At 50.5% G+C, this 12314-nt stretch overlaps 1 protein-coding gene across 1 annotated transcript in view; it reads right to left on the bottom strand.

Annotated features, from left to right (window-relative positions):
* The window catches only part of ALDH1A2 (aldehyde dehydrogenase 1 family member A2), a 73669-nt gene extending 64426 nt beyond the window's left edge, over positions 1-9243 (bottom strand). Inside the window, exon 1 of the mRNA XM_035131796.2 lies at positions 8753-9243. Coding sequence (XP_034987687.2) covers positions 8753-8869 — 117 coding nt within the window. The 5' untranslated portion in view covers positions 8870-9243. The remainder of the gene's footprint in view (positions 1-8752) is intronic.
* Positions 9244-12314: the final 3071 nt, after the last annotated feature.

The following is a 12314-nucleotide window of genomic DNA, read 5'->3' as shown; positions in this document are numbered from 1 at the left end:
GATGGGGAAGTGCCCTGGAAAGTGTGTGGGATAACAACTGTTTGATGCAAAACTGTACAACCATCTGGCAAACAAACCAGAACAAATGCCAACCTTTGTGAAAACAAACCAGGCCGGATGCTCTGACTCCCATCAGGCCCCATCAGCACAGCCTGGCATAAATGGACTTTTTTTTGGAAGAGCATCAGAAGAACCAATGGTGGATCAGATCAAAGGTTCATCCACTCCAGCACCTGACAGCAAGAAGCCTCCACGAAGTCCACAGGCAAGGCATATAGGCAAATAGCTCTCCTTCCATGGCTGTCTCCTGCCAGTAACACACACAGTATTTTGTAGCATGTGGCCTCTGATAGTGCCATCTCCTGACAAGCAGCTGCTGATGGCCTTCTCCCCTTCTGTGAATTTGCCTAAGTTCACAGTGAGTTCCATCAATGAATGATCCATTGTCTTGTGTGAAGAACTTCTTTCTCCATGAATCTATTCCCCCCATCAGTGGCACTGGGTGACTATGAATCGTGGGGGAGAAAAATCTGTCTCTACCCACTCTTTCCTCATTCTGTGAGCCTCAATCACCCCCACCCCCATGGGGCGCAACCCTCATTCACTCAGCCACCTTTAAGAGCACCCAGGCTTTGTCTTCTGGTAGGAGTGCCTCAACCCAGCATTCACCATTCATTATGAGAAGCAGAGGCAGAAGCCGCGGGTTAATGTAAGAATTGTCTTGCTGGTCATGTTGGTGCCCCATCTAGCCCAGCATCCTGTTTTCACAGCGGCCAGTCAATGGCCATACAAAGGCCACCAGGATCAGAGCACCACCGCAACCTTCCTGAAGTTTCCAGCAAGTGACATTCATTACAGCCTCCAGCAGAGGAAGTAGAACATAGTTCTGGGTCCAAAACATCTGAAGGGACACCATAGTGGAGAAAGCTGACCTGTCACTTCTGAACAACTGTCCCGTGCCTCATTTTCTTAGAAGGAAGTCCCATTGTGTTCAATGGGGCTTACTCCCAGGTAAGTGTAGGATTGCTGCCTAGGAGTAATTGCATCTCAGGGGTACCTTGAGCTTGGGCAAAACCATCAACACCTTGACATTGCAACTTAGCACACACACTGTGACATCTTCCTCCAAAGCAGGGGAGGGGAGAAGGGGGCATCCCACCCTCCCATCTCCCCCCTCCCCTCAGACTTTCTGCCTACACTGCAGACCACACCAGCCCATTTGACCACTGGTTTGTGCTTACAATCCTGCCAGCTCCCCGCAAAGTGTTTATATGGAGTTTATACAGCTGGAAGCAAGACAGAAAGGAAGAGATCGTGGCTGGTGCATCTCCCTTCCTGCACAGGGGCCGACGGGTGTATCAACAGCCTTGTCTTCCATTCATAACACCACTTTGTCTTCCTACCGAGCTGTTTATCTGAGGGTTTAATCGCAGAGCTCTACCAGGCGCAACAAGCAGGGGGGACACAACTCTAAACAGAGGCAAAAAAAGGATGCGGTCGCCACACCTCTCACGTCTTGCCTCTCCATCCCAGGGACTTAGCCAATCGGCAGGACAATGTGATGGTTCTTTATTTCACTTTTCAGAATACATGTGCTAAGTCTCCTGAGAGATAAGCCACTTCTAAAAGGCTGCCTAAAGCTGGGCCTGCAAAATCTCTGTCAAACAGAATTTGTTTCCTGCAAAAATAAAAATAATTCTATTCATTTTAATTCTAAATTCCTCCAAAGCACATGGTTGTCATTTTACATGGTTTGGGAGGATCACAAGAACATCAGAGGAGCTTGGCTGATGCTGAGTGTCACTGAAGGTCCATCTAGTTCAGGGCCCTTGCTTCCCCCAGGGGGCCAACCAGGTATCTCCAGGAAGCCCAGAAGAAGCAGGATGTGAGGACAAGTCACTTCTCTCAATGTCATTTCCCCAAAACCCATATTCAGTGTTAGACTGCCTTTGAATATGGAGCTTGCACAGAACAATCCTGGATAGTCACCGCTTAGATTAATCCTCCATGAATGTCTCAATTTTTAAAGAGACAGCATGCTCTTTAGGATGATTAAAATGAGGCTGGCTTCTATTCAAAAGTGGAGTTCAAAGTAAGCAAAGGGAATCTGCTGGGACAGGTAGGTACGCTTCTTTCCTCCTCATAGTCCAGTAGGGAAGAACCAGCCAGCCTTGGGGGGGGGGAACCCAAATCAGTTCCAGGAATACTTTGGAACTCCTGGTTCATGCACAACTACAAGGAATCACAGAGTTGTTCCCCTTCAGCAGCACTGCAAAAGACCTCGAGGCGCAGAAGATCACTGGATGGTGCATCCCCAATTCCCCCAATTCCCCACAACCTTATGCAGGGGTGCCAACTTGAATAAAATATGGGGGGGGGAGGTAAGCCCAGCCCCACATAATTGATCACAAGGCACAGCGCACACACACCATTTGAAGAGCAGCGCCCTCAAATATTTTATGGGTGGGTCTGAGGTCCTTGACCCCTAGGAGTTGGTTCCTGTGATCCTACACCTTCTGCTGGTATCATAAGCTTCAAGGCATTACTTGGAAGTAACTCATTCTTCCTTATTTCTTTGAATATGAGCACACACACACATCCTAGTATCCTAACCTTAAGCACACCTACATGGAAGCAAGATCCTTGGGATTTGCTTCTGAGCAAATGTGTCCAGTTACAAGCCCCCGGGTGAAGCAAGTAAGAACATTGACAAGGAGCACAATGTGGTGCAGAGTTGCCTCTCCCCCAGCTAACACTGGGGAATCCAAGAGGATTCCCCCAACACCCCTTAGCTGTCCCTTAAGGAATAGAGCAGGGATCAGCAAACTTTTTCAGCAGGGGGCTGGTCCACTGTCCCTCAGACTTTGTGTGGGACCAGACTATATTGGGGGAGGGAATGATGCAAGAGCACCACAAGCCCCTGCTTGCAGGTGGCAGGGGCTGGCGGTGGTGGCGAGACGATGAGCAGCGCACGAAAGGGCTCCAGAGAGGGGCTGCTTAAAATGGCGGCCACTTGAGCGCTGCTGCTATTGTTGTTGTTGCTGCTGCTGCTGCTGCTGGCACCCACAAAACTCAGCCCCCTTCCTCCTCTAGGCAGGGCAGGGAGCATGGGCGTACCCAGGATCAAAACTGGGGGGGGCAAGGGGAGGGGCCAAGGCACGGAAGGGGAGGGGCCACAAAGGTTCCCCGCCGCGCTTGGCCTTGCCTGAGGGCGCGCCGGGGAGCTGGAGGGAGGGTGCGGCGCGGTGCGGCGGGAATGGCGAACTCGCGCTCTGCCGGGCTGTGCTCCGCCTCTGCCCGCCAGCCCTGCTTCTAGAGTAGGGCAGCTGCCCTAACTTGCCGCATGGTGGGTACGCCCTTGGCAGGGAGAAGCCAGGAGGAGGGAGGGAGGTGGTGCCACCAGTGTTGCTGTGTAAGGGAGAGGGAGGGAGAGGGAAAGAACGTGTGCACTGGTGATCTACACAGCAATTCCCGGACTACCCGCAGGCCGGATCCAGAAGGCAATTGGGCCTGATCCGGCCCACGGTCCTTAGTTTGCCGACCCATGGAATAGAGTGATGCATACAAGCTCCTCTGGAGTAGGCAATCAAACCGCTCACTGTCAACATCTCTGCATTACTTGGATTGAGCTTCTGTTAAACTGCCCTTGTCCAGGTAAATTTCATTTTTCATTATGGTATTTCCCCTAAAGGATAACGGTTCAGGCTACACGCAAGAGGAAGAATGTGCAGCTGTGATACACAAGCAAGCAGCCTTTGCAATACATCCCTGGTGCTTCCGAGCCTCCAGCATCAGCCAACAATTCTCCCAACAAACTGGTCCACCTCCTGATGTTTGAAAGATTTATGAGTCACTCAGTGAATATTGCTGTCTTTCACTGCACAATTTAACATGCTGGATTTATTTAATGCAGACCTCTCAGCAATGTAAACAGCTTGTAGATCTAGCAAAATATTTCCTGAACCTTTCCCTACACCCCGCACCCCATCTCAGACTCCGCAGGGTGGCTTCGGATGTTACAAGGAAACGCAGAAAGCCAAGCTGCCTCCACGTTCAGTTCCTGAGCATCTGGAGGCAAATACGTGCGTCTCCTCTGATGGCCAGATGCACCAGGCTTCCCTGTATTTTTAACAGATGAAAGAAGGAGTGTCTCTTCATCACACACAATGCAGAATTAGCACATGAAACTTGCTGCCACAAGAAGCAGCAAAGGATGCTAGTACAGGTGGCTGCTGCACAGATGGAGAACCTGTGGCCCTCCAGATGTGACTGGACCCCAACTCCCATAAGCCAGGTCAATGACCAGGGATGGTGATGGGACTGTAGTCCAGCCGCTGGTAAAGCTCCATCTGGTACGCAAAAGCTCCATCTGGTACGCAGGCTGAGACCCTACCTGCCCACGGACTGTCTCGCCACGGTGGTGCATGCTCTAGTTATCTCTCACTTGGACTACTGCAATGCGCTCTATGTGGGGCTACCTTTGAAGGTGACCCGGAAACTACAATTAATCCAGAATGCGGCAGCTAGACTGGTGACTGGGAGCAGCCGCCGAGACCATATAACACCGGTCTTGAAAGACCTGCATTGGCTCCCAGTACGTTTCCGAGCACAATTCAAAGTGTTGGTGCTGACCTTTAAAGCCCTAAACGGCCTCGGTCCAGTATACCTGAAGGAGCATCTCCACCTCCATCACTCTGCCCGGACATTGAGGTCCAGTGCCGAGGGCCTTCTGGAGGTTCCCTCGCTGCGAGAAGCCAAGTTACAGGGAACCAGGCAGAGGGCCTTCTCGGTAGTGGCACCCGCCCTGTGGAACACCCTACCACCAGATGTCAAAAAGAAAAATAACTACCAGACTTTTAGAGGGCATCTAAAGGCAGCCCTGTTTAGGGAAGCTTTTAATCTTTAAGAAATTAGTGTATTCTAATATTTCTGTTGGAAGCCGCCCGGAGTGGCTGGGGAAACCCAGCCAGATGGGCGGGGTATAAATAATATATTATTTATTATTATTATTATTATTATTATTATTATTATTGGTCTTTAAGGTGCTACTGAAGGAATTTTTTTATTTTGCTTCGACTCAGACCAACATGGCTACCTACCTGTAACTATTATTATTATTATTATTATTATTATTATTATTATTATTATTATTATTGCAACATCTGGAGGGCCATTGACAGCTGTTGTTGGACTACAACTCCCATCATCCCTTACCACTGTCCCTGCTAGCTTGGGATGATGGAAGTTGTAGTCCAGGTACAGCTCGACACCCAAATTTGAGAAACACTGAGGAGCTCTGTTCCCAGTGGAGGCTGGTCCAGCACAGCTAGTGGGGTACAGCCCTACCAATTTTAGTCTGTCCCTGGCCGCCAGTCCCCACCTGACTGGAATTTCTTCTTTGCCCGTCACCCTCAGAAGTCAAGAGCTTCCTCAAATTATACACTCAGCCACCATCTGATTCTAGCCTTCAACTCTTATTTTCTGATTCCAATCAGGCTCTGTTTTTAAAGAAGTCTTATGTCTGGTAGGGTGTAGAAGTCTTACTACTCTGGGAGGAGTAGTGTCTCTGGTAGAGGACACATCATGCTCTATTGCAAGCATGCTCCTGCACTCCGCTCTCACCTGAGCATGCTTGCAATAGTTTAATGTGTTTAAGGGCTTCCGTTGAGCAACATCGCCCCTTTCAGTGATGGGGTCAGTCTATAATGCATCTGGGTGCCCCAAGTGCAAAACAAACAAACAACCAGCCCACCTCCCACTAATGAACCCAGAATGCTTTCTGCCAACCTTTTTCTCCCGGGCAAGCCCCAATGAAATGACAGAGGTGCGCGGGAGCACAGCACCACTCTTGCGCAACTCTCACTCATTTCCAGGGTGAACTTCCCGGTGGATTGTGGGCCCCAGGGGGACAGATCTCCGCAACTCCTAAACGAGGCTCGAAATTTCACGCCTAAAGTGTCCCCCCCTCGTACCGGCTCTGCATCATGCAAGTCACAGACACAACTGCGGCGGTCTTTCTACCGAGACTCAGGATTGCAAGAGCCGCGCAGCATCCACAAGCTGGAACGGGTTGCCCCGAATTCCAGGCAAGAGAAGGAAATCCCGCTGGGCGCTCAAGGAACAGCCCAGAAGAAAAGGGAGGCGGAGCAGCCAGAGAGAATGGGTGCTGCTATAACTTTTGAGATGCTCGAGGTTACAAGTGATTCTCTCCCCCCCCCCCCGCTCCCCTTCCCCTTCTGGAGGCGATTTGTTCCCTTTTGTTTACAGGAGTTGTCACTTGAGAGAGACATAAAAGTGACCCCACCGGCTGAGAGAATCCAGCGCAGGGCCGTCATTTTCTATCTCCTTGTTTTTCTTTGCAATAAGTGGGAAAGTGGATCCTGGATAAAAGTCTGGCCAGAGCCACGACACCCAATTAAAGGCTTCAATTAGCAATAAATCACTTGCCTGGCCTGCCGAGAGAGAGGGCGGCAGTGGGGGAGAGAGACCGGAGAAAAACTGAGCGAGAAAAACAGAGACGGGTGTACGAAACTAAGATCCCCCCACCCCGCTCTCTCTCACACATACACACACACCATATTTTCTCTCACAAGGGCAACCTTTTATTTCCATTTATCGATGCACTGTAATTTTTATAGAAATATGGGATAAAAAACGACAAGGGCTTACTACTGATCTACACCATCATTTTGCATGGAGTTTTGCAGAGTAACACAGTTCCACGCAGGTAAAGTATTTTTACGAGTGCCACAGCCACTCAATATTTCAGATCAACATTAATTTTGGGACGTGCGGGGGAGCTTTCTGTCCCATCCTTGTGACTCTTTAATCCCAGCCCGTCGTCGACCTCGCTTCTACTTGAGGCGCAAGTTTCTGGTCCTCAAGAGTCTGCTCTGGTCCCTCCCGCGTTCGGTGCATATCTTCTCACCAAGGCGACGGTGTGGCCCAAAAATTGTATGCTACTGAAACAAGCGGCCGTGAGACAGATCCCCCCCCCATATTTCTACATATCCATATTTCAGCTAGATCACTTTTCTTTCTCTTTTTCTAAATAATATCAATACTGTGGTAGGATCTAGCCCAAGTTAAGCGCTATTAGATCTCACTGATTTCAGCTGGAGAGAACTAAGCAAGATGCTGAGCCATCACAATGAATGTAAAGAAGCTTAGCTATAAATTGTTACAGCACAATTCATACAGTCTTTTTTTACTCAGAAATAAGTTCCATTGAGCTCAATGGGGCTTACCCCGTACTAGGAAGTGTGTCTCTGCGCATAAAACCACGAGTATTGTGATTACGAACCAGCTAAGCACATTCCTTTGATTTCAACGGGAAGAGTCAGCAACGGGCTTCATTATCTCCCACTGAAATCAATGAGGCTTGAAAGTGCTTAATTTGACTGGATCGCACCCCCAGTAATCCTAGCACTATAGATAAATAATCCTTACATTGTTAAGAGCAGTTAAGTGCCAGGTAAGTGAACCGGCACAAGGAATTTGAGACTCACATTTATTTTATTTTTTATTTTAATTTGAAAATACTGTAGGTGATTTATTTGAATAATCAGCAAGTCCTTATGTGGCTATTGTATTCTGGATTTAAGAGAAAACAGGGAGCAGCAGCAAATTCGTGATGAAATTTGGGAATAGAACACATTCGTGATTAAACATTCTGGGAACAGAATGAATCTTTAACAAACATTCATCATGTATGTTTGCATCAATGAGGTTTCTTGTTAATTGGCATTGCTTGACCTTCAGGTCTATATTGGCTTTAAATAGAAGTGCCGCCTTTTTACAAGCCTGGAGTGTCTAATGTCCCTTTCAAAGGATGAAGAATGTCCGCGCTTGGGACCTGATCCATGCGCAGATTCTCCTGCTCTGACTGCTCGCTGAGTTGCGCGCTATCGCGCAATTGCCCTGTAACCTCAGTGGGGCTTGTGCAAGAGGTCTTGCATCCCACGGGATCGTGTCCAGTGTGCTTAATAATATAAACAGGCATTCACAACCAGAAGACGGACCAAAGACATCACACTTCTTGTCGAAATTGCGTTTTGGAATACTGTAACTGTCTTCTGAATACACATACGCTAAAAAAACCTTGCTGATTTGTATCAACTGTAAATATAGAAAAGCTCTGCACACCTTAGCCCGCAGAAGAAGCCATCAACCCTGGGCACTTGGTGATGTGGATAAGCAAATAATTTTTTTTGCCAAGTTGCCTGTATTCGAGATCGTTATTTGTCTAGGAAGGAAATCAGCAAACGATTCCCTCCATCCAAAGTTACAACAACTTGGCATGATGACATCTGCGGCAGGAATTGTTAAGGAAGAGTCCCAGGAGCGAAAGACACCAGTTTTTAGAACAGCAAAACAGAACCTGATTCTCATCATCCTTCAATAGGCTAAAACAAGATACAGTAACAAGATTTGTACAATCGCCCCCTCCAACAATCCTCAGGAGCTCAAGTCTGTGAGGGGAAACCCCTTTCCCAGAAAGAAAGAAAAACTGATCCAAAGAGTTAAAATGATGCCAGGCAAACTGGAAAGGGCAAGATATTGTTTCTTATCCTATGGACTTTTCACATATAGCCACGCATCTACTGGCATCCAGCACCTGAAAACGCACCTCTTTCTGGCTTTTGTGTTTGTGTGTTTTTTGAAGAGAGGTCCGAGTGAGACGGGTTTGTGTCAGCTCAGAAAAAGAGAAGCCCGTGCTCTTCCGGCAGGAAAGAGCAGACAGGTGACTTACCTTGGTGTACTTGATCTCCAGGTTGAGGGTGGGAGACGGGAGCAAATGCAGAGAAGCCATCAGAGCCGCCGGGTCCGCCTTCAGCCCACCTGGCATCTCAATTTTGCTGGAGGTCATCGTCTCGGGAGCCTTCTCCTCCTTGCCCGACGGGGCGACTGTCTCCCTAAGTCTGTGGCTTGAAATAGGTATGGAGAGAGGGGTGTGTGTGTGTTTATGTGTGTATTTTCTCCCCTCTTCCCCCAACCCAGTGCTGGAGATTTGGAGGCTGCTGCCGTCTTCGGTATATAAGCAGGTGTCAAGGCAACCTCTCCTTATTGGACGGGAGGGCAGGGCCAAGGAGGCAGGACGACCTCCAAGGAGGATGGGAGCATCCAGAGCCTCTCCACCCCAAGCCCCGCAGAGGCGTCGAGGAGAGGCAACAGGTCCTCCTTGGCTGGCCGTCAAGTCCAGCCACCCTCTCCCCCCTTGAGCTTCATCCCATCAACTGGGCACCAGCAGGAACTGATAACTCTCTTTGCCTGAATCCTTCTTCCCCCTTTTGCTGATAAGCAGAGGCGGGAGAAGAGGGTCCAACTAAGGCGAGGCTGGCGGGGCGGGGGGAAGAGAAGCAATTACGGAGGGTTTCCCTGGGATAATTAAAGAGGAATTAGCACCTTGGTCTTAGATGCAGCCCAGCGGAAATCCGACGAGGGGGCTTTCTGGGCAGAGGCTCCAGGAGGGAAGAAGGGGACTCACTCCTCGAGCAGCCCAGAAGGAATTTGGGAATCTAATTAGAAACTCGCTGCCAAGGGAGGGAGGAAAAGGAGCCATAAACATGTCAGACCCAGAAACGCGCTCCGCCCCTCTCTCTCTTGGGGGCGCAGGCACAGAGCCTCAGCCCAGGTTGGAGCTATGCAAAACCCTGGCACAGGGCGAGGGTCTGGGGAAGCCAGGGTGTCCCCAAGCCACTTCAGCCATGGATGGCAGAAGGGGCGGGTGAGAGAAGCAGCCGCAGGCAGCATCCACACTATTCATTTAAAGCGCTGTGATACCACATTGAACAGTCATGGCTTCCTCGGATCGTGAGAACTGTAGTTTGCTAAGGGTGCTGGGAGTTGTTGGGAGACCCCTGTTCCCCTCACAGCAGGCGTGCCAACTTGAATAAAATATTGGGGGGGGCAGGTAAGCCCCACACCTTTTGAATGGCAATACCCATAAACTTTTGGGGGGCTACCCCCTCAAATATTTTATTGGGGGCGCCAAAGTGACTTCGGCCCCTAGGAGTTGGCTCCTATGCCTCACGGAGCTGACTGGGCTGAGACATGACTGACAGCACCTGCTTTGAAGACCAGTTCAAGGATTGCAGAAGATCCAAAGAGGGGCAGAACGCCCACTCCCCCCCCAAAAGAAAACACCCTTTGTTGTTGAGGGGCTGTTTTATTCCGCGTTTGGCAGATCGGTTTTTTTGTTTTTGTTTTAATTGGAAACTTATTTCAGTTTCAAAAGTGAGAAACGGCTCGGAGAACGGGAAAAAAACCAATCTTCGCATTCAATCTGGCTTCTTGGTCACCAGCGAGGAGAATGTGAGGCGTCGGAGGGACTCATCCTGGCACATCCGCACGTGCACGCCCTTGGAAGGAAGTGGGTTTGAAGTTCTTCTGCAGGAGTCTCGCTTGTAAAGCTCATTGGCCGATACCCGGCACACATCATAGAATGGTAGAATTGGAAGAGGTCGCAGGGGTCATCTAATGCAACCCCTGACGCTAAGCCCCATCCGCAGACCCGCTTTCCTTTGTGACTCTAAGCCTTGTGAGAGGCCCAAGTGAGCCACTCGAAGACCACCACCACCCTTTCATTGCTGGGTGACTTTCACAAAGGGACCAAAAGGCTCAAGGCCCCAGATACTCTGTCGCATCTGGCACCATCCATGTAAAACACTGGTAGGCATGGGCGTACCCGGGGGTGAGCAGGGGGCAGCTGGCCCCCTAAATCAAGTAAATCAATTTTTTTTAAAAAAAAACACCTTAGGTTGTGACCACCCCCAACATAAAGCCTGACCCTGCCCATGCTTGTAGGCCACTTTAAGAGTCTTGCCTCCCTGCCCCCAGATAACCCTCGGAACTGTGGTTTATGAAGGGTGCATTGTTAAATCTTCAACGAACTACAGTTCCCAGGGTTCTTTGAGAGAGGAGCCAAGACTCTTAAAGAGGAGCAAGAGGGATTCAAATGGATGGCGTGGATGTGAGAAACTCTCCACTAAAAAGAAGTCACCAGTCCAGTTAGCCACAAAAGACGGGTTGTCAGTTCTGCTCCCCTCACCCAATGGATCCGTGCAAGGTCCTGGTCCGGCAGCAAGGGAGGATCCCTCCCCCCGCCTGCTTCCTGGGGCAAGTCCCATTGAGTCAGGCGTGGCCAAACTTGGCCCTCCAGATGTTTTGGGACTACACAATTCCTATCATCCCTGACCACTGGTCCTGTTAGCTAGGGATGATGGGAGTTGTAGTCCCAAAACATCTGACGGGCCAAGTTTGGCCATGCCCGCAGTCCTTCCTCTGAGTAGGCCTGGCAAGGAATAGGCTTGCCAGGAAAACTCGCTCAGTATGAAATGCCGGTGAGAGATGTTCCCAGGGAGAACCCCTTTTGTCTCCTTTGCTGGGGCGGCAGGGCAGGGGCAAACACAGCGCTTGGCATTTGGGCCAAGATCCAGAGGGAAGCAGCACCCACCCACCCACCCCTGCCGGATCCTCCGGCCCAAGGGAAGAGTTTGTGGGTCCTGCGAAGTTCGATAGGCGAGAATTAGGACAGGACTTGAAAGGGTGGTCCTCTCCATCATGGCTTAGACAGCTCTGTCCGTTTCAGGGGCTGCTGGACCCCAGCGCTCGTCACCCCGAGACCGCTGGGCCATGCACGTGACCTGGGGGGCCACATGCCCCGCCCCCTGCTCTGCGTGTCCCCAAGGAAATAAGTCCCGTTGCCATCTTCGAAGGCAGCGACTGGGACCCGTGGAGTGGGTTCCGGATGCGGCCGATGTTTTAGATCTCTGTCTGTCTGTCTGTCTGTCTGTCTGTCTGTCTCTTTCTCAGTGTGTGTGTGTGTGTGTGTGTGTGTGTGTGTGTGTGTGTGTCCATAAATCCATTCTAGATGCAAATAAAGTTTCATGATCCGCGCAAGAGTCACCTGCTAAGCTTTCTTGAATCCAGTGACAGCAAACGTGCGTAGGACCAGCCTCCGTCCCAACTTTATGTCCGGGGAGGGAGACCCTGAGCGGGCGGCCCCCACCATGCATAGCACCTCCGACCACTGGGCTTGCTGGCTGAGGGGCGACCACAGAAGCGCAGGGAAGGAAAGACTCCGCTCTGCTCGCAGATTGCTGGCCAGGCAGGAGCCTCTGAAGCCACTCCTGCCGGGAGGGGGGCGCAGTGGGCAACCAGTGGGCGCAAGGGCCACAGGTGGAGTTGACTGGACGGGGACTCCCGCTCGGCGCCTCTTTGCTCGCGCTACTTTGACAGCCCGAACTCCGCATCGACTTAACTCCCCGCTCCGCACATGTCCAGAGCTCTGGTCTCGCCTGCAGCGTCTTATT

The sequence above is a fragment of the Zootoca vivipara genome, chromosome 14, assembly GCF_963506605.1.
Source record: "Zootoca vivipara chromosome 14, rZooViv1.1, whole genome shotgun sequence".
Taxonomy (NCBI): domain Eukaryota; kingdom Metazoa; phylum Chordata; class Lepidosauria; order Squamata; family Lacertidae; genus Zootoca; species Zootoca vivipara.
This window is presented reverse-complemented; position numbering and strand designations above follow the sequence as displayed.